Raw genomic sequence first — 27,565 nt, forward strand, 5'->3', positions numbered from 1 at the left:
CTGGATGTTTCAGGTATTTTGGTGTCCCTGCCACTGTGCTCTGCAGCCTGCACAGCAACCACAGCACCCACAGCCTCCCCAACAGCTGGGCAGGCCAGGCCCTTGAGATCATAGAATCATAATTTTGGTTGGAAAAGACCTTTAAGATCATCAAGTCTGACCATTAATCATCACTGGGTGGCAGGAAGGGTTTCTTGAGCCCTTCTCACATAGACATTCTCCTCTGAATAGTCAGCTGCCAGCCAGATGATGGAACATTCACCTGAAAGATAAGTGTCCATGGCTGAAATCCTTGCTCTAAGCCAAAGGGAATGCTTTGCTGGGATCTGCAAGGAGGAGATTCACCTTGTGGTTGGGTTCTCTGCTTTGAGTGCAAGAAAACTGGTTCCAAAATTCCCAGACATAGGCAGGCAAATGATGAGAGTTTGGGGCTCTGCCAGGTGCTCCAGCTATGGTGCCTGCAGCCCTGTTTCCCTCTGGAAAAAACCTGCAGAAGTCTGACATCTGCTCCACTGCAAAACAGAACATTTTCTTATACTCAGAAGATCTGTAGGATGAGAGAAGCATGTCCTGGCTGGAGACAACACAAAGTAGTGTTTCTCCATCAGCTGAGAAACCTCCCAGGAGATCTGGGCAGCCCCTCAGCTCCCCCTTCATCCAGAGACAATCAACATGATCAGATCCCTCCTTTCACACCCAACACCTACAGCTCCAGGGCTGGTGTGGGCACTGCTGAGTCCTACTGGTGTCAGGTGGACCTCAAGGACAGCACCAGGAACCAGGTGGTCACTCCTGGGAATGGGGACCTGGCACCAGAGTCTGGTATTTCCCACTGGGTCCAACAGAGTCTCTGGACATAAGGAAACATGCAAATGAAGGGATGCAACAAGGAGAGAGGGAGTTTGGTGTCCCTGCAACACAACAGAGAGACCCCTCCAGCCCTCCCAGTGCCACACATTTTCCTTCCCATGCCCTCCTACAAGCACAGCACCTTGGGGCACGGATCCAACCATCCCAGATCCTGCAGCTTCTATAGACAGGGTTTCAGATATTACTCTGTTCTCTCCCCACATTCAAGGAGACATCATCAGAAGGTCCTGTGCCTCAGGTTTCCAGGTCCTGACAACAGCAAAGCTTGCTCTGCTGGTCCCACTTACAAGGCAGCATCACCTCACAGAGCATTTTGTGTCAGGTCTTTCTGTTGTTCCATCACAACCCACCTCACACCTCCATGTAGGTGACACGGATCTGGGTTTGCTCTGGAGGCCACCACTGGTGGGGGAGGTTATGAAACCCCTGCTTGCTGCACAGGAATGATGAGGCTGGGAGAAGGTGGTATCTGCTCATGGACATCATGCCCTGCTGATCCCCTGTTCCTGGATGTCAGAGCTGGTGTTGCCTAGTTCTTTGGGCAGGGGCTGGGGTGGTTTCATGACCACCCTGGACCTCAGCCCTCATGGGATGCAGCATGGACAGGAGCTCTCCTCGAGCTGCAGAAAAGATGTGTGAGGTTGACAAGTTCTCAGTGAGGTCTGGGAGGACTCAGATCATTGAGCCTCCAGGCTTAATGATTTAGTCTATCTTTGAGTGATCAGAAGACCTTTCCTCTGTGACCTTGGGCTTTGAAAAGGTCTTGAAGGTAATGCCACAGAATCATGGAATTGTCAGGGTTGGAAGGGACCTCCAGAGATCATCAAGTCCAACTCCCCTCTAAAGCAGGATCCCCTGGAGCACATCCCACAGGGCTGCATCCAGGTGGGTCTCGAATGTCTCCAGAGAAGGAGACTCCACAACCCCTCTGGGCAGCCTGTCCCAGGGCTCTGGCACCCTCACAGGAAAGAAGTTTCTCCTCATCTTTCAGTGGCACTTCCCATGTTCCAGCCTGTGCCCGTTGCCCCTCGCCCTGTCCCTGGGCACTGCTGAGCAGAGTCTGGCTCCATCCTCCTGCACCCACCCTGAGATACTGCCAGGCATGAACAAGGTCTCCCTGGAGCCTTCTCTTCTACAGGCTGAACACCCCAACTCTCCCAGCCTGGCTCCAGAGCAGAGCTGCTCCAGCCCTCCCAGCATCTCCATGGCCCTCTCACCAACTGTCAGGGCCTTGAGGAAACTAAAAGGACTTCATGGCCCTGACCAGCATCAGCCAGTGTCTCCATCCCCACCCAGGAGCCCCATTCCAGTTCAGGCACTGGGTCCCTGCCCCAGCTGTGCTGGGCAGTACTGGTCCCCAGCTCAGCCATGACTGACACTGGTTTGAACCCCCATGTGGAGCAGCAGGGCTGGCAGCTCCTTATCTGCTCCCTTCCCAACAAGGCATCTGACAACACAGAAACCACTACTATTGCCTTGATTGCATTTTCACTGTTAGTGATAAATGAAGATTATATTTTTTCTTTCTGATTAGTCAAAGTTCACAGGAACTAAATCAACATTTAAAACCAGAACCAGCACAATGACATTTTAGCAGCTTTCAAAACTGAAAACTTGGGTACATTATTGAATGAAAGTTAAATACTTGTTATCCCAGCACTTTATTTCAAAACCATCCAGAATCTCTGGTACCCTGACTATTTGAATATATATTCTATGTTAAAGTCTGCATCATGAAATGATTCCATGGGACAAGGGCCATGCAACATCATCCTGGAAATGAACAATCAAGGGATATCTCCAGCTGCACTAGTGGGAAGAGCCAGCTCCCCCTGGGGGTACTTCAAGCCATCCTATGGTACATGTTGGATCTTACTTGGCTCTCTGCCTTCCAGGGAGGGTGAAATGCACTCTGCAAATGTCTGGTTTTCCCAGCACCCAGACAGGAGTCAAGGAAACCAGCCCAGAGAGAGAGATCTCTTCTTTAGGCACCAACATCTGGAATCAGCCTCCAAGAACTGACACAGTTTAGAGCTCTCAGGTCTCACTGTGATGCTTTAGGGTCTTACAGGGCTTGGCCCAAACTCTGTTAGCAGCAATTTAAAATTCACTGGCAGATCACTGATGCAAACATTGACTAGTGTCACTGATCCCAGCAGCAATCCCTCAGGAACACCAGCTTCCCCCCTGAAAACCACCTTTCAAGTGCTTTTTTAGGTGTAATTCATATAATACCTGCTCTGCTGGTACTGGGAGCCACAAACATTGCCCAGCCACACAGCACAGTTGCTCTATGCTACAATTACTCACTAACCTCCCTGTCAAACCTGTACTTTCCTCCAAGAATGAGACCAGGCATGTTTGACAAAACCTGTTTTCCATGGGCTGCCACCAACTGTATCCATTAACATTGTCTGGCTCATACTCCCCTTGACTGTGGCTCCCAAAGCCTGCATTCCTCACTGCCCCCAGAGGTGCCTTCAGCCAATAATTCTCTGGAAGTCCCTGTCTTTGCACCCATGATCCCATCACATCATCTCCAGCCTCTTGGTTTTCTCCCATCTTCCCTCTGCTCCTTTTCTCTCTGTTCCTCGAGCCTGTATCTTTGTGGCAAATGTTGCACAACAATGTCCAGCTGGAGATTAAAAGAGCTCCCTAAGCAAATCCAAACTTTTTTCCCCTACCTTCTACACATGGAGAAAACACCCAAGTGCCCAAACACTTTACCTTTCCTTGATGCTCCATGTTCTTTGCATCCTTCCCCTCTATTTCCACTGGCTGTTCCTAACGGACCAACCTTGGGATTGGCTCTTTTCTCCTTTCCAGTGCTCCCTGATACTGGGGACATGGTGAGGGATGGGGCAGCAGTGAAATCATGGAGCTCTGGTTATCCCAAACTGTGCAAAGATCTTGCCACTGGGACAGCTGGCTGGTCTCTGGCTGTGGACCAAGGGCTTTCAGCAGTTCCCAACTCAGCTACAGCAGAAAATCCAGCTCCAAGCACTTTGGGGTCTCCCTGCCCGTGGCTGTAGATCACACACCAGGCTCAAGCTCAGTGCAAAGATAGTGTTGCTCACCGTAGATTTTCTGAATTCCTTGGAGGTCATCCTGGGGCAGCTTGAAGTTGTGGGTTTCCATGTACTGGTAGAAAGGAGCCATGATGGCACTGGGATCATTGGAGTGCTCCAGCCCCAGCGCGTGTCCCAGCTCGTGGACAGCGACCAGGAAGAGATCGTTCCCTGGGGAGGAAGGCACAGCCAGGTCAGGACAGAGCCACAGCCCCACCCAACCCCAGGCCCCATCAGCTCATCAAGTGAGGAGCCAACTCTTTGCTATCCTACAGCACAGCAGGTCACAGTGCCAGGGGCAGCTCCTGGAGATGGTTTTTGTCCTGAAAGTCTGTGCAGGTTTTACAGTCGTTGTCACAGAGTGGGCAGGAGGTTCCCAGCCCATGACCACCCATGTCCAGGAGCACCCTCAGACCAGGTAACACAGGCAGCTGCCTGGAGTGAAGGATACTGGCTGTAGACTCTTTTATAGAGAGTTTACAGAAAATGGCCAAGAGAACAGGCTGCTCTGGTGCCATCACCTGCTGCCAGGAGAGGTGGGAGCACTGCCAGCCTGCTCACCAAGTGGATGTGGTGGGAAGGGAGCTTTGTCCCCCTTCTGGGTCTTCTGGTGCCATGCTCTGATCTGACCTGGCCCACTAAATCCTAGAGGAGATCTGCAAGGCACCTGGCAAGGCAGGAGGAAGGAGAGAGAAGACTGGGGCTGACACCCCCCCCAGCAGGTGTGGTACCTGGGACAAGCCCATCTCCTCCAGCACAGGCTGCTCAACATGCTTTGCTTTGCTGCCCTCCTGGCACTGCCATGTCTGTGGGAGGAGGTGAGCACAGGTAGCACCACCCTGCAGGAGGCAGAGCCACACAGGGAAAGGTTGGGTTGGATCCCAAAGGCAGGAGGGAGGAGGAGGAAGGAGGAAAGAAGGGACATGCTCCTGACAGGAAGAGAAAGGGCTGAGGAGCCCTGTCCAGCCCAGCAGCTGGCAGGAGTGTGAGGAGGTACCTTCAGCTCTGAGTTACAGGCACACACTCCTCTTCAGTCCCATGGATCTGGGACCCTCATCTCCTTGATCTAGAGTGGTCCCAGGATGTCCTACTCCGTGAGGGCACCTTGTCACGGGAGGTGACACAGGCACTGCTGTGTGAGGGATGAAGACACAGCCAACAAGGACAGATGTAAGAGTCTCCCCATGCCAACAAAACACCTGAGCCCTCAGCTGGGCCTGGATGGGGCTGCTCTGCTTTTCTGGCCAGGCACAAACCAAGAGCCCTTGTGACCAGACATGGGAGGAAACTCTTGGCAGCAGCAGCTCAGTGGCTGCTCTGCAGCATCTCCTCACAGTGTATCTCTGGTCTCCACATCTCCAAACTGCACCTTCCTTAGGAGGAACTAAGTTCTGCTTTGTGTAGATGGCTGAGCTCTCCTCAGGACAGGAGCTGCTACAGTGATTCCTACAGAACCATCTCCACTTTTTAAACACTCATTGCTTCACTGTTACCCATCAAAATGTGACAACATAGGCTCAGAGGTCTGCAGGGCTTCACAGTAAGGTGCTTTGCCAGCATCTCAAGATAGATACAGTCAGTAACAACCAGGGCTCAACTGGTTATATAGAATCATAGAATCATTCAGGTTGGAAGGGACCTTAAAGATCATCCAGTTCCAACCCCCCTGCCATGAGCAGGGAACCACCAGCCCAGGCTGCACAAAACCTCCTCCAACCTGGCCTTGAAAATCTCCAGGGCTGGGGCATCAACAACCTCCCTGGGCAACCCATCCCAGTTCGTCATCACACCAAAAGGGTTAAATTGTCTAAACATCTGAGTTGGAAGGGATAACCACCTGAACATACAAAACATGTTAAAATATATAAATGCATTTCAAATAAATGTTCAAACACAGATGTCCAAAACCACAAGGGCTAACATTTAATCACATATATATTTCAAATCCCATAATTTCTGTATTCAGGAAACCCAAATAGGGACCTACTTAGTATTGTTTTCTTGTCTTGCTGAAAATCCTAGTGTGTGCAAAGCAAGTCAATAAAATGTCCAACAGTACAGAATAAAGTGCATGAAGTAGATTCATGGCAAAGCCTGGAGGACTGATCACCCTCCATGGGCTCTCAGAAACACACAAACTTTGAAGATGCACCCAGTTCTCAAGTGGGATTCAAAGACTCAACTCCTGTTGCAAATTAATTGCTATAACTGATTTTCTTCATCAATTTTGTGACATTTTCCTCCTTGCTGAAGTATCCAAAGAGTCTTGGTACTGAGAGAACATCCAGAGCTCCTCTCTAGGTGAGTCTACATATAAATCAAGGTGAGTTCCTTGCTTCTATGGGCTAAACCTTTATCAGGAACATAAGATCAGACACTATCTTAATTTAAATTTTTTTAAATAGCCTTAAATCACTTGTTTCTGCCCAAGCCAAACACCAGCTCTCTTTACAGCTGGCAAACAGGATCACAGACTCACAGAATGGTTGAGGTTGGGAGGCACCACTGGAGATTGTCTAGTCCAACCCAACAGTCAAGCAAGGTCAAGCACAGCAGTTTGTCCAGGACTGTGTCCCCTCAGGTTTTGACTTTCCTGTTTCTCAGCCTGGGCAGCCCCATACACAGCACCCCAGGTGTGCTGAGCAGAAAGGCAGGATCATCTCCCCTGACCTGATGGCAATGCTCTTCCCAAGGCAGGCCTGGATGCTGCTGGCCTGTGCTGCAGGGGCACGTTGCTGACTCACGTTCCACTTGGTGTCAACCAGGACCCCCAGGTCCTCTGCCAAGCTGCTCTGCAGTCTGTTGGTCACCAACAAAGCCCAGGTGCAGGGCTTTGCTCAGCTTCACCAGGTTCCTGTCAGCCCATTTCTCCAGCCTCTTGAGGGCTCTCTGAATGACATCATTGCTAGTATTCAGCAATTCTCCAAATTTTCAATCATCTTCAAACTTCTGAGGGTGTGCTCTGCTGTGTCTTTGAGGTCATTCTTGAAGATATTAAACAGCACTGACTTCAGCATGGATCCCTCTGACACATACCCTCAGCTCCACCATCTCATGGTTACTGCAGCCAAGAATGCTACTCATCTTCACACTACCCACCAGCCCTTCCTTGTTAAGTCTCAGGTGCAGCAGATCACCCATCTTGGTTAGGTCCTTGACTACCAGTGAGACAACTAAGACCAACTAGTTTTGAGATAATCAGCAAGCCCAGAAAGACGACAGCTCATACCTGAAGAAGAACATCAACACCAAGGGGTCAGACAGACCAGCTCTTCCACTATTGAGCAGAGATGCACTTTTCCTAGTTATCCTTATGAAAATCCCTACCTGGAAATACAGACAACTGTGGAGAAGAAGTGCTGCTGTCCAGTTTCAAAACACCTTTTGACTGAGAGTGGTGTGTGAAGGTGCCACAGAGCATGGGCAGCTTTGCTTCCTTGCCTCTAGAGGTTAAGGACTCACTAAGAAATGAACCTTCCCAGTTCCAGCACAGCCACAGAGGACAGGCCAACACTGGAGTGGAAAAATTATTGTCCTAAGAGAGGACACATGGCCAGAAGGCCACTCAAACTGGAGTAGCAACGTGCTGGGAGGTGATGGCTGGAGCAGATGAAATGGAGCTAAAGAGAATTTCTAGGAAACAAAGAGACTTCCACAGGGAGTAGGACAAGAAACTCCTCTTCCTTCTCAATGAATAGTCTGATTGACAGGCTGTGGTTGCTTCTCCTGCTCCATGACCCAGCCAAAGATTTCTCACCACTGTCTCATCTCCTCACCTTTCTTTTTGTCCCAGCCTCCTCCCAGGCACATCCCCAGGTCTCCTCCTCCCAGCACACCCAGGCCATCTGCCTTCTCCACTCTGCTGAATTCTACAAGAGGCTCCCAAGTCTGAAAGCAGCCAATTCATCTCAGAGGGCAAGTGCACAGAATGTGCTTTGTGGGAAGAGGAGAAAGGAGAAGAAAGTCTAAGACCATTTTGTAAGCAGAGTGCTTGAAAAGCCCAGCTCTGGATTCATCATCCTGTGCCTCTTGAGGGGTCAGTTTGTATCAACATCATTGAGCAAGAAGTTCCCCTTATTTTTGGAAATGGGAGTTTCAGTGTGGAAGAGAACACACTGCTCAGTTCTTTTTCAAAGGGTGGGATGGGATTTGCTCTGAAAAGCAAACATCAAGGGATAAAAGTGCCTGCCAGACTGTTCATTTCTTTCCTCCCCCAGCCCTGAGCTCAGAGCTGGGATGGTCTGTCACCCACTGCTGCCTGGTTGCCACCAGCCCCCCCACAGGAGGCTTCAAAGGAGCCTCTGCCTCTCAGATTGCTCCTGGTAGACCTTGAACATGCAGTAATGTCTTAAAGTCTCTGACCTTCATGTTCTCCACAGTTCTTGTCAAACAGCACTCTTAATAATGTCCATCTTCTTGGAGAACTAACAGCCTAGCTTGATACGTCACCACTCAGGCCATCAGAGGGAGACTTTTCTGTCCTTGTTGGTTCCCAGCATCTCCTACAGTCTCTTTTCAGCAGTATCCAGTGACAGGACAAGGACACAAACTGGGGCACAGGAGGTTCAAGTGAAACATAAGGAAAAACTTCTTTCCTGTGAGGGTGACAGAGCCCTGGGACAGGCTGCTCAGAGAGGCTGTGGGGTCTCCTTCTCTGGAGACATTCCAGACCCATCTGGCTGTGTTCCTGTGGGATCTGCTGTAGGTGACCCTGCTCTGGCAGGGGCTGGACTAGGTGAGGTCCCTTCCAACCCTGACCACTCTGTGACTCTGTGAATTTACTGTTCAACCACCTCCCCCAAGACCAAGTAAGTCTTGTACTGGGTGTGCAGCAGCCCCCTGAGTGAAGGAGGAACAGACAACCCTTGCCTTGGATTTGCAGGGACAAGTAAGACTTGTACTGGGTGTGCAGCAGCCACCTGAGTGAAGGAGAAACAGACAACCCTTGCCTTGGATTTGCAGGGAAAGCTCCCAAGAGAAATCAAACCATTTTTTGCTTGTTTGCATCATCTGTACAAAATAATCAGGTCTGATCAAAGACCTGCCTGAGCTTTCTCCTTCCTCAGGGGGCTCCAAAAGACCACCCTAAAGCATCAGAGAGAGGATGACCCTGTAAAGCTGGGCACAGCTTTGTAAGCTGCTTCACTGGATGAAATCATTTGACCTGCTATGCTAAAACATTAAGAAACACAGTTCATTTAGCTTTAAAGTTGCTGATGTGTTTCCCTTACCCAACCAATGTTATCACCAGAGGAAGCTGCAACAGAGGACACCCCTGTAACAAGAGCACTGCCTGGTACCAGGATCCCAGCAGGTGAGCACACTGCTCACCTGACACACAGTTTAAAGCTCTGTCCTCCCCACACACCCCCCAGACACACAATACACACCACCTGAAACTTACTTTTTGGCTGAATTTTCTTCATCAAAAGTAATCTAAATGTGTGTTGAGAACAAACCTCCTGCTAGCTGATGTGCTCCCTGCTGAGCTAACTTACTTAAGACAAATTGCAACATAAACATTCAAACTAGCTCTTTGGTTAAGCACTCTCAGGTGGGTGATCATCCACTGCCTTCCCCTGCAGAGGTGAGAAACACATTTTATTGCAACAACACAGAGAACTCTGCAGTCAGACAAACTCTTTCATGTATGAGCTTCCTTCCAGTCACACACCCCATCACCTCCTTGATTTTCAACCTCAGCTGGAAAAACAGCTCTTCAATCAGGTAGCAGACATCTTGAGAAAGGTTTCTCTGTGGCACTGCCAGCACATGCTTTCTGGTGCAGTCTCATTCCTTTTCATTGTGAAAATCCAGCTCAAAACCTTTTCTTTATTTGGCTAAATAACTCAGTGCAGAGCAGAGTACCCAGCTGCTGCAGGGCAGCAGAAACACTCACTGAAATGCCCAGCAGGTGACAGTGACAGGTCACATTCTGGCAATGCTGGGCTATCAGCTCTTAGCCCTGGGCACCCCAGCTGTATCTACAGCTGTGACAAGCACAGGTGGACTCTGCAGAGCACCTTGCACAGTGCAGTGTAAACCCAGGACAGAGCTGCTGAGAAAACAGAGGTATGAAAAATATCTGGTTAAAAAACTAGAAAATCCAACTGTAAATCTCTATGTCATGGGAGTGTCACACTTCAGGAACTGTATCATCCTGCTAACACATATTGCACTTGACTCAGATGGAATTAAAAAGACACATGAAGGTTAAATTTTGGAATTTTATTCAAGTCAGAATGATACTGAAGAAGTCAGCTCACTGGTAGTGACAACAGCATGCCCAGGGTGATTACAGAGAAGATGGCATGAACTGAACATGCTTCAAATACACTAAGATGGTCCCTTCCACTCCAACAGCCATGCAGGCACAATTGTTTTCCAAGCACAACTTAAAGAAGCTTTAGGGCTCCTCTAAGCTATGCCTTGGTTCTTGCATCTTCAGACCTGGTAGGTCTGAACAGCCAAGCAGAAAAACATGGGATTTGTCTGTACTTCTCCCTTCACCTCCACAAGATGCTCTGCCCTGGGAAAGCTCTTCAATCTTCTGAAGGTCCTGAAGAAGTGGTGAACTGCTCTTCTATTTGTTTGCATCAGATGAGATGTGGAAAACAGCTTCTCTATGTAGAAAGGAAGAAAACGTATGTTAAAAAGAAACAGAAGTTGCATCTTGTTCATGAACTACTATTGTTATAAACACAGCAATGAATATTATGCATCTTAAGGACTTAAGGAAAACTCTTGAGAGTTTTCACTGGAGAAAGAAGCATCACTGACGTGCAGTCTTAGCAGAAGTTGTACCACAGCCAGGTAAAACTGATCTCCAGGACATCAAGTGACTGCAGGACAAAGATCTTCATGATGTCACCAATCATCATGAAACCCAGGGTGTTGGCCTTGCTGTCCCCAGCAGGCAGCAGCCTAGGACTGTCAGCTGGGTCACAGACCTGGTCACAGCAACCTGGGCTGTGCCTTACATGGCACAGATGGCATTATCAGGACACATCCTGCAGAAATTCACAGGAAGAACCAAATATTTATATGGAATGGTGAGACCAAAGCTGCCTGAGTGATGTGGAGGCAAGAGTGGGCAGGCAGAGAGAGAGAGGAGGTCGTGACTGTTGCAGCTGGCTCAGCAGCCTGACACTCAATGCAATCAGAGTGTTCTACTGAAAAAGATGCCCCTTTCTTTCCCATGTGCCTCTTAATTCAAGAAGCATTTTGATAGCACAGAATTACCAACCCCAGAATGAAAACTCTTATTTGCCCGTATTAGAAAATTGTTCCCTAATTTGCTACAATAGATGGTAAAGAAAAGAAAAATACTCCTAAAAAAATGGGCAATGTAGGTATGACTTTCATTCCATCAGCCTTGAAAAGAAGCTGTGCTGGTGGTTTTATTTTTTTTAAGTATTTAAATACAGCATTGTCTACAGACAGAATTTAGTGCTTGACCCAGCTGTGGAACAACCAGGAAATAACTACAAAAAAAATTAATATTTGGAACAGGTCCAAGGCCCAGTGTGTTCTAAGCAGGTCCTGGCACAGGCAGTGTGGGTACAAACCAGGCTGGGTTTTCTACCTAGGACAGGAGACACTGTCATCCCCTGAGGAGGTTCCTGATGAGGCTGTGAAGCCTGAGGAGTACTGAGAAGGAAGAGAACTGGGATGGAAGAGCCACTGCCCTCTCAAAGTGGTAGGTTTGGGTTGAGAAGGCATTACTAGTTAAACTGTCTTCAAATCTTGGGCTTTTCTTCAGAAACAGGAGAGAGGAAAAAAAAAAGTAGTTTCAACAACTCCCTAGTTTGCCACTTGGTAGTTAAGTCAAAATCCAGAGTATTGGGTGTCACCTCAGTGCTGATGCTGCAACCCACCTCTGACTGCAATGACCAGCAAACTCTTCTCAAGAATTAATCTATTTTCCTTTTTTTTCCCTCTTCCTGAACACCCCTTACTTTACTCCTCTCCCCTTCAGCAAGTGGAATTAGGTCACTGCTGTGTTTTGGCTCACTTCACATCATCTGTTTCTGCTTTATAAAGGAAGGCAGCAAAAAGAGACTTTTTGGCTCACCTTGATCCTCAAGCCCTGCCATTTTCACAGTTGTTGTTTGGGTTTTTTTTCCTTTTTAAGGGAATGACACAACATTTTGCTCCTGACTGGTTCCTTCCTAAGAATCTCAGAGTATCCCATTCCCTGTGGAAAGAAGTAAAATATTTTCTTGTGATTATACAGAAATGAATAGCATTCCAAAGACCTACATAACTGTATTCATACTCTGTGTACCATACAATTACTGACAAAAGCAACAGATAATCATAGAATGGTGAAGGTTGGAAGGGACCTTAAAGATCATCAGTTTCCAACCTTCCTGCTATGAGCAGGGACACCTCAATTTTCTCAATGTGCACAACAAGTGCATTTTACAAGTCCATTGTTTTGAGGGTGATCCTTATCACTGAATTTCAGGTGTAATAAAGAACTGGCACTGTCAATAGAGGAGAGCTTGCAAACTCAGAGTGCAGCACAGCCCCCCTGTAATGCCACCCCCGTGGTTGTACAGTGACAACAAAAGAAAGCTCTACTTACAGAGATGCTGTCCAGTGGTGAAGAAGAAAAGTCTGAAGATGGAAGCCTTCTATGTGTGCTGGTGGGCTCTCTCTCTTCACTTCACTTTTGGAAAAAAAATTAATTTACAAGTTCTCTATTTATGGCCCCTGTGCCTTTTGGATTGACAGGACAGGGATGGAATTCTCAATATGTTGCTGACTTCAGCTGCCTGACTAGATTTCTTTTTACTGTGGCTGATTGTCCTGAGAGCCTGTGTCTGCAGGGGCTGTCCTAAGAGCCTGTGTGTGTCTGCAGGGGCTGTCCTGAGAGCCTGTGTCTGCAGACTTGCTGAAATTTGGCTCCATATCAGCATGTGATTTTAGAGAATTCTGGCTTATGGGAACTAGTCGCCCTGAGGGGATGAAACCCATGGTCAGCAGGTGTTTTAGAGACTAAACACTGAACTGGTCGTCTTCAATGAACAAAAGTACTGACCAACAGCTTGACCTGGTGAAGTATCCTAAAAAGGCCTGATAGAAGACATCAAAATTTGAATACAATTTATGCCCCACTTGACTTCCAACATCTATATGCAAGTCTTTCAGATAACAGGTCTTCTGCATTGAAGGACACGGGGGTAACTTCAAAGCAGCTCTGATGCTCATTTTCAGCAATAGTGTCAGAAGGCTGAAAAATAATGATGGGTTCAAAATGCCATTTGTTAGAACAAAACTCTTTGGATGTGGAGATGTTCTGTACCTGAGAAATCAGAGAAAGAACATTTAACAAGTGTTTAACAGCCAAACAGCACAAAGCTCATCCGTGCCCTGTGTTGGGAGCACATGTGCCCTCTGTCAACTTGCGCCTTCCATTGATACTTTGCAGGGTCTTTGCTGGCCTCAGCATTTCCACAGACAAGGAACATGAAAAAAGTGGGAAAAAAAAAGAAAGAAATGAGACAGCAAGCAAGGCAAAATACAGAGGAAACAGGAATTGATGGAGGATAAAAGACGACCAAGCCCTGACAATATGCTGGGTGAAAGTTCAGGGGTTTAGGGGAGCTCTAGTTTCTTTACCAGCCTGTACCTGTGCCAGCCAGGGAGGTCAGGTGCAAGTAGATAGCAGAGGCAATCTAGGCAAGTGGGTACCAACACAAATCTTAAGGGAAAATAAAAAATAAACAGTAACTGGATGCTCTTCATTCCTCTTAGTCCCCTCCCTCCACTTCAAGTATCACAACTGAAATAAATCAAATAGGATAAAGAACATTTAGTTGATACTGTTTCCAAAGAGACTGGAAACTACTGGAAGTCTCTGATAAGTAAGAACTGTCTGACCAGATTAAAAAAAAAAAGCCAAACCAATTTATATATACTGTTTAAGACAAAGGGATCTGTTACTTAATGTATCCTAACATACATTCAATGTTCCTATGATTACTCTAGGTAATGATGACATAAACCTTGAATGTCCTTGCATCCAGAAACAAGAAGCAACAATAAGAGGTGGTGCTTCAAAAGCATCAAACCTCTGGCAAAAATATTGCCAGTTACCACTTTGAACACCTGTGAGCACCACCAGTCCTTCTTCCTGAGGAGCCTCAATATTGAAAGACTCTGGTTTTCAGAAGGGAATTTGGTGATAGAAACAAGAACTTGATGAGCTGCATCTCTAGTCACAGCTCACTTGCTGTGAAAAGGAACTAACTGCAAGTTGCTGAACTCAGCTCCGGCTGCTTGGCTGTGCTGGAGAATCAAGGAAACATTTTGACGGAAAGGCCTGTTTGGAGGTCACCAAGTTCAACCTTCTGCTTCCAGCAGGGCTAATCTCAAAAGCACATCAGGTTGCTCAGGGCACCATCCAGCCACATTTTGAAAGTCTCAGAGGACAGGACCTCCACAGCCTCTCCAGGTGCAGCCTCCAAAGTGTAACCACTCTGTGAACAAAGAACTGTTTTACTTATGTCCAGGTGGGGTTTTCTGTGCTGCAGCTTGTGCCCCTTGCCTTTTGTTCCTTTCTCACTCCACAAAGAGTGTGGCTCTGTCCTGTCTGTCCTCAGGTGGAAGATTGCTATTAGATGCTTCCTCCCTACCCTCCTCTTCCTCCCTAGGCTGAACAAGCCCAGTTCCCCTCATTTCTCCTTGCTCCAATCCCTCAGGGCTCTTGCACTGGACTCTTCCCAGTCTGCTGACACCTTTCATGTACTGGGGGCCCCAAACACAACACTCCATTCTTGTTAAACTCCAATCACTGGTTTCAACCATGCACCAGTAGCAAAAGTGCAGCTGGCTTTGCAAAAAGATCCAGCTAAGGAACAAGAAAAGCTTTCTGGATGAAAACAGTATCAAAGGGCAGAAAGAAAAAAAAGGCAAGGAGAACAGTGGGCAGAGGGTACTAACTAGGTTTGAAGAAATAAAACTCTACCCAGAATGTAGATAAGCACCAGTTCTGCTGTGGCTTTATGATCAAGATGTGCATCTTGCAGCTGACAGGGCAGCAGCATTTTTTCCTGTCCCTGCCATTTCTACCTACTCTTTCATACGGGCCCAAGAGCAGCTCTAAGGGAAACCAGACCCAGAGAAAAGAAGAGAAAGAAAGTAACATTTGGCTACATCCCTCCCCTTGCCTGGTTCACACTGTGGCCACTTCAGTCTTCCCCTGGTTCAAAGAGGAAGAGAGAGAAAGAGGAGCTGGGAAAAACATGAGAGTGATGGGGAAGCTTGTGCATAGTCCCTCTTGCAGGAGTTCAAACTGAGAAGGGAACTGAAGCACTGACTAGAGACCTACAGCCCTGGGCTGCAAACCAAGCTCCAGAAGCTGAGAATAAGAAGTGTGGTTCTTGAATTCTGCTTCTCATTTAAGGTCAACCTATTCAGGGCTTTGAAAGACACTCACTCCTCCCAGATCCAGGAACCAGAACAAGCAAAGCCACAGACCTACTCCTTGAGACAGTCTGCAAAAGAACCTGTTCTAGCTAGACACAGTCCATGAAGCACAACGACACTGCTCAGTAACTGCATTTTTAGAGCAGTTCCATATCTCTAATGGCTTTGAAGGTATTTGTGACAAGTGAACAAACAAAAGTACTCAGATGTGACAAGGCAACAAGTGTCAGACATCCTCCTTAAGACACCTAAGATGGACCAAATGAATAAAGGCAAGGCTCAGGGATCTAAATCAGACAGGCTCCAAGCAGAGGCACTGCTCTGGCAGAAAGTCTGTAGGTGCCTGGGCAATTTTGAGGACTTGAGTACTCGTAGCAAGAGTACCAGGACATTCAAGGTCCAGCTCAAATTAGTTTGGCACACGTGGTCTCTTAGCAAGGACAGCCCAAGCTGTGACAGGACAGTGGTTCTCTCAAAGCTTGGCCAAATGCCTGTGTTTGTGCAGCTGAATTCCACTGTAAATGTACAGGTGAGAGACAAGATCCCATCTTTAGGAACTGGGATACAAATGTCAAAAGAATCAAGAAGCTTTGTAATATTAATACTGTGAGGACAGAAAACAGTAAATCTCCAGTGATGACACCACTTGGAACACACTGACCAGCAGATTAAACGTCAACTCAAAGCTAAGACTTCCCCCACCAGGCACCCCAGGCTCTCATGCTCACTGTCTCTCCTTCAAAATTAGCTACTCAAAGCTTTCTCCTTGACATCCTTGCTGAACATTCACATTTGCCAGCTTAGACAGTATTTGACTGTCCTGAAAAACCTGCTCAGGTTCCTAAACATATGGGATGGCCAGATGGTGGCCTCAGGAGTGCTCGCTCTGTTGTACAGGGAGGTGCTCACTGAAACAATGCTTGTCCTTGTGGTGGAATCGTAGAGAAAAATCCGTTCAGCTCCTCTCCTCTGTGGTTAGCAGAAGCCTTCCCAGAAGCTGGTTGAGGCCCTTTCCCTCCAGAACTTCTGCAGAAGATCCAGCACTGATTTGGCTCTGAAAGTAACCCGTGAGATCTCATCTCATGTACTGGTTCTGGTGGTGTCTTGTACACACTGGCACTGCTCTCTTTGGTTGGCCTTTCTTCAGCAGCCCCAAACAAGAAGCTTTCCAAAGAAGCCTCTGAAGGAACCCACCAAGATCTATGGGGAAATGCTTGCTGTAATAGTTACATATTCATTTACTTGCTGTTATCAAAGTTCAGCGTTTCCTGCCAGCATCTGAAGAGCAGCCCAGTGGTAACCCCACCTTCACAACAGGAACTTGGATAGAGGGGTGAAGCTGTACAGGGTGGGAGAGCACCTAGAAGGAAGAGAGGACACTGAAAGATGAATCTTGTGAAATGCAGAATGATCAGCCTTGATGTGAAGTTGGGAATCACTTGTCAGCTGTGGCTGTTTCCTGAAGAGCTGGAGTGGCTGCTCCCACTCCCAAAGCCACACAACAAGCAGATGACAGGGGAGTCTGAGAGCTCAGCTCTGGGCATGCTGGAAGAAAAAAATGCTGGTGATTCCTGGAAGGGCATAGATACCTCAGTACTCATCTTGTTTCAGTAAATGTCTTCCCTAAATCAAACCTGCTCCACTTTAACCCTCCTCCTACTGCTTCAGAGCGTTTCCTGACCAGCATGGTGCTGGTATGTGGGATCTGGATTGCATGGGAAGACTGCCCCCACTGCATCCACTTCTGGTGCCCTCAGCACAAGAAAGATAAAGACCTGTTGGAGGAGGTCCAGATGAGGCCACGGAGATGATCCAAGGGCTGGAGCAGCTCTGCTCTGGAGCCAGGCTGGGAGAGTTGGGGTGTTGAGCCTGGAGAAGAGAAGGCTCCAGGGAGCCCTGAGAGCACCTTCCAGTGCCTGAAGGGGCTCCAGGAAAGCTGGGGAGGGGCTTTTCATCAGAGAAGATAGTGACAGGACAAGGGGTGATGGTTTTAAACTGAGAGAGGGGAGATTTAGGTCAGATTGTAGGAAGTGGTGAGGAGCTGGGATGGGTTGCCCAGGGAGGTTGTTGATGCCCCATCCCTGGAGGTTTTTAAGGCCAGGTTGGACGAGGTTTGTGCAACCTGATCTAGTGGGAGGGTTCCCTGCTCATGGCAGGGGGGGTGGAACATGATCATCTTTAAGGTCCCTTCCAACCTTAATGATTCTATGACTGACAGCAGGTGCCACCATTGCAGACAGGACAGCCCCAGCAGTGGCAGTTCTGGTCATCCACCCCACAGCAAGATCAAGACAAAGGCACTGCTATTTGCAGTGATGGTGACAGAGAAAGTGATGTCACTGCTAAAAGAAATACAGCTACTAACCATATACAAGCACATTCACATTGCTACAGAGCTGACATCTGCAGGGGCTGGCAGGCTCCAGATATTTACTGGTACAGTCTTGACAACATGCACCACAGCAATGGTCTTTCACTATTAAAAGACCATGAAGATGATTTGCCTGGGATTATTCCTGACAAGATTTGCAATGTTAAACTGGAGATTAAAATTTAGTTCCTGTAATTAACCCCAGGCAATGCTACAGACTGGGGGAAGAGTGGCTGGAAAGCTGCCCAGCAGGATAGGACCTGAGGGTGTTTTTTGACACCTGTCTGAACATGAGCCAGCAGTGTGCACAGATGGCCAAGGAGGCCACCAGCATCTTGGCTTGTACTGGGAATATTGTGTCCAGCAGGAGCAGGGCAGGGATCAACCCCCTGTGCTGGGCACTGCTGAGGCTGCACCTCCAATCCTGGGGTCAGTTCTGGGCCCCTCAGGACAAGGAGGACATGGAGGGGCTGGAGTGTGTCCAGAGAAGGGCAGTGGAGCTGGGGAAGGGGCTGGAGCACAAGTCCTAAGAGAAGAGGCTGAGAGAGCTGGGGGTGTTCAGTTTGGAGAAGAGGAGGTTGAGGTGAGACCTAATTGCTCTCTGCAACTGCCTGAGAGGAGCTTGGAACAAGGCAGGCATTGGCCTCTTCTCCCAAGCAAATATCAATAGGACCCAAGGAAATGGCCTCAAGTTGTGCCAGGGAAGGTTTAGATTGGATATCAGGAAGAATTTCTATCCTGAAAGAGTGGACAAGCACTGGAAAAGGCTGCCCAGGGAGGTGGCACCTGGAGGTATTTAAAAACTGTGTAGAAGAGGCAGTTCAGGACATGGTCTAGTGGGCTTTTTTTTGGGGGGGGGGGGGGGGGGGGGGAGGGGGAGAAGGGATGGGGATTGATGGTTGGACATGGTGATCTTAGAGGTCTTCTCCAACTGTGACAATTCCGTGATTCTGTAACTTGGATTAAACAAATGTTGGAGTTGTCAGAGAGGTGTAAGAGCAGTCCTGTGTAATGTGGATATCTAAACTGACAGAACTTACTTCCAGCCCCTCAGGATTCCTTTGCAACACACTGTTGGAGACACACACTTAGAGAATTATTATTTTCATATAAAGGCCAGGAAATACTTCATTTGGCCAGTTAATAAAGGATTTCATGCAGCACCTCTGTGCTTGAGCCAAGTGAGGCAAAATATGGAGGCAGCCAAGGCAGAGAGATCCCAGCATGGCCAGGGCTGTTCTCCCTCTACCAGGCAGAGGCTTTGCTGCCTGCAGGGAGCAACGTCTGTCAGTGGCTGTGGGACTTGAGATGGGCAGCTTAAAGGTTGCTCGGCTCTTTCTACAGCACAGTGCAAGTAAAAAAAGCCCAAGACTTGGAGAAAGTAGAGCAAAGTCACCTTTGGCATCCATCCTGGTAACACAAGCCCTTAGGTACCGAGAGTGCCTGCACAGCGTGTGACTCAGTGGCCAAACACTGTGTCCCAGCAGCCAAGAGGGGCCACTGGGCCTGTCAGCAGCTGCACCCAATCTACTGCTGAAAGACAATGACTCCAGGAGCAGCTTCAGTTGCCTCCAAGTGCCCACACATCCAAGTCTAACAAGCCTGTTGCTACAGGTCTGGGATATGCTAAAGGCCAAGAGTTGCTTTCACTCCTATGGAGAGAACCTTCCAGGAAAAACTCAGGATAAGTGCCCTCAACTGTGGTTGCATAGTGGTTGTGTACATGACATTTCTCTAAATGTAAAGCCACACTCCTCTCTCAGCTGCATCTGTTTGCCATCTCACTTCTCTGATTTGCCTGGATCCTTTCAAATTCCAATATTCTGCTTCATGCCTCTAGCTGCTCCCATTGACATTCTCCTCTGGAAACTGAGCAAACAAATTCTGTATCCCATGACCCCAGTTAATAAGAACGACTCCAGGAATTCAACCTCCAACCTGGTTTTGCACATCCCCATCTTAATATTATCTCAACTAATCTTCCACAGCTTCCTTCTGGGAACAGCAGAGAGGCAGTACAATTAAGGTGCTAAATCAGCAGTCATGACCTGAAAGCACAGTGCTGCTCAGCTGGAGGAACTGTGCCTGAATGGAACTGCAACTAATATCCAGGAGGAAGGAAACTCCACATTCACTAGAAAAGCCTGTGCAGGATCATTCTTCACAGAAAAAGGTGGAAGTGTTGGTGCATGTGCCCCCATTATCACAGCCTCAGAGAGACAAACAACAGCATCACAGCTTTTAGGATTATACTAATCATTTTAAGGGCCATGGTAACAGTAATGTTGTCCACAAGGGACAAATTCAGTACAACAAAGATCACACAAATTGATAATGTGTATATAAATCCCAACTAACTATCACTAGCTGGTGTGATAGAATTGCTAATGAACCCTAGCAGGTTCCCACAAGGTATCCTTACAAGATGGGAGCTTTCCCCAACAGGATGTATCACGTTCTCCAGGTACACACCAGAGCTGGCTGCTGGCATTGAAAGATCTATTCTAATCATCTTTCATTTCTTCTGACTCCATGTGACATATTTTGCTTTATCCACATAGTCTGCACTGCTAGGGAAGACCCCCCCACAGTTCTTCTGCAAGGTGACAGCTCCAAACATGGGTTTACTGAACCTCTTCAGGCGCCACAACAGCATCCAAACACGGGTTTACTGAACCTCTTCAGGCGCCACAACACAGCAAGACCAATGAAGACCAAAAAAGCAAAGCTTTGGATCATACTGGTTTGTAACAAGATCAGTCAAACATTCTGAGGACCTATGGTACCAGTTTCAAAATCCTGCTCTGTTGACCAGAGATTTGTGGCAATTGTTTGACAATTGTTGCAAGGTTAAGAGAGTTTTGAGGCAGCTTGTCCCGTTTTTTCCCTTCAACTAATACAAGTTTGTATCAGGAACAACATGTTTTACATGGTGATACTTTGTAGGTTGATATAAAGATACTATGGTAACTTTGTGGCTGTTTTAAGATTTCTATAATCAGATTGGATGCTGAATGGTGGTAACAGTTGGGTTTTTGTACCTGAATATATGAGGGCATTGCTACTGATCTACTGGTAGGGTATCTCTGATCTTTCCCTGCGAGACTTCAGTTCCAAACTGAACAAGCCCGTTGCCACAAAACAGATATCACAAGAACAAGCAAGACCACGTCTGAAGAAATACTCCTTGTTAAAAAGGCAACATGACCCTTGCTAACACCTTATTTCCAGTGAAAAAAAGGCAGTGAACTGATCACAGTGCAAGAAACCTCTGACAAGAAGAAACTCTAGGAACTTCTAACAGCATTTCAAGCAAAGCACATCAGAGGTGAGAGCCTGGAGATCAAATGACAACAAATAATGAAACAGAAAGAAAAACTCTCTTTTAAAGGCTTGGACCATCCTGTGAGGAGACAGGACATTTTCACACTTGCATACCAAGGCTCAGAACCCAGATAAAACCAAATTCCTCAGATTTAACACACCTAAAACTCTCTGACTACAGGCTTACCCCCACCACCCTCCACATGTCACTACCCCACCATTCTCAACATCCTCACTGGTGACTTATTTAAAAAGAGTTTTCAAATAACCATGAACCAGTGTGTGCAGCATGGTTATCTGAACACAAGTGTACAACTGACATTTATCCTCTGGAATGGAAATCTCAACTCTTCTAGCAGTTTCCACACTCAAAGGGCATGTGAGCCCCTCAAATACCAGTTACATGCACTTTGAGGACACTACTCATGACAGTCACACCAGAGAAATATCTCATGATCTCTCAACAGCCACATGGACACTAAGAAACAGCTTGTACTAAAAGAGACCTTCTACTCATTGTATACATTGCTCTCAAATACCATTCTGAAAACTTTACCAAAAAAGCTTCCAAAAAAAAGTGATAATCTATGTTAGAACATCCTACTCAGTGGAAAATTTTCCCCAAAGCCACCCCTGCCAGGCTGTAAGCTGCTCCCAACCTTGCTAAGCCTATCACCAAAAGGAAGCTTTTTGTGCAGAATAACAGAAAAGAAAAAACAACAACAAAAAAAACTAGCACAACTTTTCAAAACCTTCCCTCCCACCTTCCTGTAGGGACCATCTATCCCAGGTCTCACACACAGACTTACCTGGGACATCATACACAGCACACAAGGCACCCCCACACTCTGTAGCTGAGATCAAGTAACTACAAAGACCATACTGAACTTCCACAAACCACTGAGAGCACCAACACAATAAACTGCTGCAAAAGCAGCTCCCACAAGGTCATCACTCAGCCTCTGATTGTCAGTCCTGATCCTCAAGGGAAACCTAGAAACTGCCCTGCAGCCACAAACCTAAGAATAAAATCTCATCACATTTCAAGATGCCAAGACTGTGCTTCTCTGCCACGATGTAACCTCCCACACTCACCACCCCACAGGCTACAATCTCTCTCTGTCTCTGCCTACATCTAATCTAGTCATTTAAACATGCCAGGAAAAATTACTTCCCTTTCCCTGAGAAGACAAGTATGGTATCATTTCTGCTTTCCTACAAATTAGCATTCCCACACTGAACCTACCAGCTCCATTTCCTCCAAAGATGACCTGACAGACACCAACTCAAATTCAAATGAGGGATTTCCCCAATTTGCACTCCATTCTGAAAGGAAGCTGTCACTTCTAGGCCAGGCCTGAAGGTGGCTTGCATGCCTAAAAGCTTCTCTCCTTTTCAAACTACACTGCTTGGTCCTAATGGAAGACATGACCCTCACATATGCCCTTCGACTTCATGGCCACAACAACACTTCTATCTTTTTATACAGTTTAAAAATCAATCCACAGTCACGTTCCAAGTAAACTTCTAATCCTTACAAAATGTTTCAAAACGTGATTTTGAATCCCTAAAGTTTTGAAGACACATTGTCCTTCCCAAATCACTATGACTGTGAAAATTGGGAGTGATATTTTATGAGGCCATTGTAAAATTCAGGTTTTTCAATGTAAACTTCTTGCCAGTCATCATTATCCTCAATCAAAGGTTTGAAAATAGATCAGAGAGTGCTCATGGCCATTAGAGAGTAAGATAAAGCCAGAAAAGAACCAGAAACTCTTCATTGCTTATATATCACAAACCCAGTTGTCCTCATCATCAGTTTTAACAATCAGCCAGCCCCACCCTCTGATGGGAGGAATCATGACCACAGACTGTGGAAAACAAATATGGATCAAAACAACTTGATGTGCAAGTGTCTCCACTTTCTCAACTTTCTGTTCACCATTACAACTAACTCCAACTGCCCTTGTTGAGTATTCCAGGAGATACAGACTTCACGCTTCAAGACTCTCTTGTTCACCTTTTCCCCACCAGAGCTGTGGTTCCTGCAGCAGCAATTGTTCAAATCTTGAGAGATGCCAGCAGACACACTTCTGCTCACTCCTCAGTGTTCATACATGTGCAGAAAGGCATGCAGAGCCACTAACTTTCTAATAGAATTATTTACCCATTTAAATATATGTTTTAGAAAACATCTGAGCCATTGTATGGGAGACAAAAGCTCCACCAACCAAACACTTCCTAGCTGAAAGCTTGTCAATGTGTCTACATTCAACTTCTCCTTGTTTTGAAAAATGACCTGTGCTCTTACCATCATGATTGGAATTTCCCAGGGTCCATGGCTCATCTGAATCAAAGTGAGTATCTCCTCCTATTCCTGGTCCAGGAAAGTAGGCATGAGCTAGGAATCCACCTTCTCCATCAAACGGAGAACTGTCTCCATGGAAACCAGAAGCAAAAAATATCATAATGTCTGCCTCCTTTCTGTCATTTTTAATTTCATGGTATGGGACTTCTTCAAAGGTAAGTGGTGTCACTCTCTGCCAAACATCAAATGCCTGACGAATGGCTCTCCTCGTGTCAGTCTCTCCAACCTTGGGGGTATAGTTGTGTACACTGTGTGAATGAGACAAAAGGGTGGTTTAATTTCTAGAATGCATTCCAGATTTCTTATTATCATTCCAATCCAGAGCCACAGATACACAGCTTCCATTTCCAAAGGGTCTTCACTTTTACTTTTAGCATGCAAAGGTTTGCTGTTAAAAATAAAGATACCAGCAAAAGGACAGCCTGATGTGAACTTGACATTTATTGACAAGAATTCTCCCAATACTTTGGTTGATCTTGCATTGCTTCCTAAAAACCTGAGAACCTTTCAAATCCTGGTGCAGACAGCTAAGTAACTTAGTTTAAAAATCTCAGTTACTTCAGCTCTGGGGTTGTTTAGTTCTCATCTTACCAAGATGGTAAGAAAAGGAGGCTGAGAGGAGACCTTGCTCTCTACAGCTGCCTGAAAAGAGGTTGTACTGACCTGGGGGATGGTGTCTTCTGCCAAATAACAAGTGATAGGATGAGAGGAAATGGGCTCAAGTTGTGCCAGGGGAGGTTTAGATTGGATATTAGTATAAATTTCTGTACTGGAACAGGCTGCCCAGGAAGGTGGTTGAGTCTCCATCCCTGGAGACGTTTAAGAGATGTAGAGCTGAGGGACATAGTTTAGACATCAGACTTGGTAGAGTTAATTGTCAGTAGAGTGAGTTTGTGGTTGGACTTGATGATCTTAAAGGTCTTTTCTTTTTGAGAAACAAACCTTTCAGTAAACTATACCACCTACCTTACATGAACAGCTTCATTCTCAGGACTACTCAAAACACTTCAGAGCTCATGAGTGATGGACCTGCCAGTTTGGTGCAACCCAGTCCATGGCAGAGTTTAGAAGGTGGGAAAAAATGCTTAACTGCACCTGAATTTCCCGTAATTGTAAACTTTAGCTTAAGAAGTGCTGTGGGTGGGGAGGTTTTTGTGTGTGCATATAGTAGACTCAAGCCCTGTTGAACTTGCCTTGGGGAATATGAAATATCTGTGTCATGGAAACAATGTTCAGTCTTTAAAGAAAATGGCTCAATTGAATACGATGATTACAGGTGAAAGACACTGTAACCCATTCAGTGGTAAAACAAGACACCTGTCACTGAATGGCACACTACAAATACTGAAATGGCAAAGCTAAACAACTACTTGTTTAACAATGGCAGAAGTGAAGCCACTAGTCCCTCCTCCCAGTCTCTGCAGTCCCTCACTGTTACTTAAGAATCTTCCACCTCCTTCTCAGAGCTCTGGACAGGAAAAACTGCCCCAGCCCCTGATCTTCTTTCCCTTCACACCATCACATCTCTTCCTACACATTCTGGCACCTTCCTCATGCTGGTCACTCATATTTCTACCTCTTCACCACAGATTTCTTCTCTGTGTTAGCCTTGCTCACCCATATCTTCTCTTTAATTCCTAATTTTTACTCCTCTGTAATATCCTTTACCTCTCCAAAAAAATTAAAAGGTTATACTTTCAACTAGAGAGGGGGTTCTTTTTATTTGGACGTGCCATACTTTTCAAAAACTGCTCCTGGCATCATTCTGCAAGTGTCTTTCAAAAGCTAAGGGCCTAAACAACTAAAACAAAACCCATCTCTGTCACTTCATCACACTTACTTGATCCCTGCAGCCCACTTCAGCACATTGCCTCAGAAGGCCTACCTTGGACCAAAGCAAAATTCTACTACATGAGCAAAAGTAAAACATCTGCAAAAAACATTCAGTAAAATGTTGCAAATCATTAGAGGGAGAAAGCATCACCCCTTTAGGCAATGATGTTCCTTCTACTTTAATGGGTAAAGAGGACACACGATCTAGGGGCTAGAGCCTCAGATTACTAAGGGAATAGAAAGGGGCTTGCTAGGATTTTCCTGTCAAAATTAGACAACTGAAGGCTGGGATTTAAGTGTCTTTACTGATCAGTTATTTTCTAACTGAGAATAGGGTCTTCAGTTACTCTAGTGCTCTAAAAGTATTTCCCCCTCCACCACCTTCTGAGAATGGAAGCTTCAACTAGGCATGACAGGGAAAACCCAGTTTTTAAAAGTACTTACAAAATTTGCATTCCAAACAAGGAGAGGACATTTTTTTCCTCAAACAGAAAGGGGCCAGGAGGGGGCTGTACCTGTAGGTTATGTGCTTCTGCCTCCACTTCTGCCCCGTCAGCGCGTACCGCTTTTTCCTCCGGCTGTGCCGCAGGGGATGATCAGGAACTCCACAGCGAGGCTTCTTCATCCACCTGGGAGGGAAGAAAAAGCAACCTAACAGAGTTTGGAAAAGAGATTCCAAAGAACCAGTGTGGGCACCAAGAAGGGCTCAGTCATCCCCCTCTCACGTCTACCCTCTTTGCACAGGGCTGGACATGCCGTCTCTGCCATCAATCCCCACACCTCAGCTCTCCAGGAAGAATTCATTTTTCCTTTTGGAAACACAGACACCATATCAGGCAGCAGTTATGCCTGACAAGAACTTAATCATGATACTCCCATGAAAGAAACTCAGATGCAAACTGTATGTGCACTGGGATCAAACTCTCCCATCACCTCTCTATCCACTCTCCAGTTGTTCAAGTGCTCCTGTGCCAGCAACAAAACCCTGCGACCCACAGCACAGCAGACAGGACCCCTCAGATAACGGCTGAGACTTCCACCTGTACTGATCAGAGCAGATCACTCTGGTCTGCAGGTCACAGTCACCACAGTCTGTTATGTCCTCCCAATGACCCTTGACCCTTTTGATGTCACTCATGATGCAGGAAACTCTTGCCTCTGGCCAAGTGAGCTGGAAGAGCAAAGGATGCCATCTCTTGCACCTGCTCTTCTTCTGCTGTCTATTCTCTTATCAGAAAAGTCAGGTCTCCTCCCCTAACTCTTTACCCCCAGCCTTAACAGATCTTTTGCTTATTTCTTGCACCAGCATGAGGGTGGTAAAACACTAGTACAGGTTGAACAGTGAAGTGGTAAAGTCTCCATCCTTGTAGGTATTCAAAACCCAGCCGGACACAGTCCTGGGTAGCCAGCCCTGTACATCCCTTTTTGAGCAGGAGGTTGGAGTAGATGGTCTCAAGAGGTCTCATCCAAAATAACTGACTCTCTGACAAGGAGAAACAGACTGTACCCCACAATGCTATCCTGCTTGCTGGTGTGGGCACACTCTAGAGAAGTCATAAGTGGCTTATGAAAGAACAAATCTGCCCATCACTGCATGTGGCAGCAGGGAAAAAAAGGAGCCAGGGACAGAAACAGAGGAACTACAGATACTGGTCTCCAAAGGTCTCAGCACAGCCACTCTGTCTCAGCCACATTCTTTAGGATTTTGCAGTGCAGCTCAGGACAGGAGACCTGAGCCCAGGAATAATGCAAGCAGCCCCTAGCTACTGCCTGCCAAGCACACTGGCACTGCCCTCAGCCTCCTGCTTGGGCTGCTGCTGGGGACATTGCCACTGGCATTCCCCAGGCATTTCATTTATGCCTTTGATCCACTTATTCTGATAGCAAAGGCAAGTGTCCACATAATCCTGGGCATGGGATGCAGAAACATGTCACTGCTTGGTCACACGTGAAGAGAGAAGAGCATCATAGCCAATCCTGGTAGATTTCTAACACAGGACACCAAATGCTCTTCCCTCTCCTCAGCAGGGCTTTCCCCACATTCCCAGCCACCTGGGGGATAACTTTTTGCCTCCAAATGCAGACATTCCTCCATCCACTGCAGCCAGCCAGTGGCAAGTAGTCCTCATGTGTCCATTTGCTTGAGCCTAAACAATGTGCATCAGGGAGGGAGTGTCCTCCCACCACCAGCAGATGGTTTACAAGACTTCCTTCGAGGACACGTTTTAAATAAAAAACAGACACTTTGCCTTATACAGCCTCACAAGAACATTCCTCCACAACCAGACATTCCTG

The 27,565-nt window shown here is 46.8% G+C and overlaps 1 protein-coding gene across 1 annotated transcript in view; it reads right to left on the minus strand.

Annotated features, from left to right (window-relative positions):
• The window catches only part of MMP24 (matrix metallopeptidase 24 (membrane-inserted)), a 44,173-nt gene that overhangs the window by 10,004 nt on the left and 6,604 nt on the right, over positions 1-27,565 (minus strand). The window contains exons 3-5 of the mRNA XM_009999366.1: positions 25,786-25,899; positions 23,381-23,685; positions 3,948-4,109 (exon numbers count right to left, since the gene is read on the minus strand). Of these exons, the coding sequence (XP_009997668.1) occupies positions 3,948-4,109; positions 23,381-23,685; positions 25,786-25,899 (581 nt within the window). The remainder of the gene's footprint in view (positions 1-3,947; positions 4,110-23,380; positions 23,686-25,785; positions 25,900-27,565) is intronic.

This window comes from Chaetura pelagica, unplaced genomic scaffold, assembly GCF_000747805.2.
Source record: "Chaetura pelagica isolate M959 unplaced genomic scaffold, ChaPel_1.0 scaffold376, whole genome shotgun sequence".
Classification (NCBI taxonomy): domain Eukaryota; kingdom Metazoa; phylum Chordata; class Aves; order Apodiformes; family Apodidae; genus Chaetura; species Chaetura pelagica.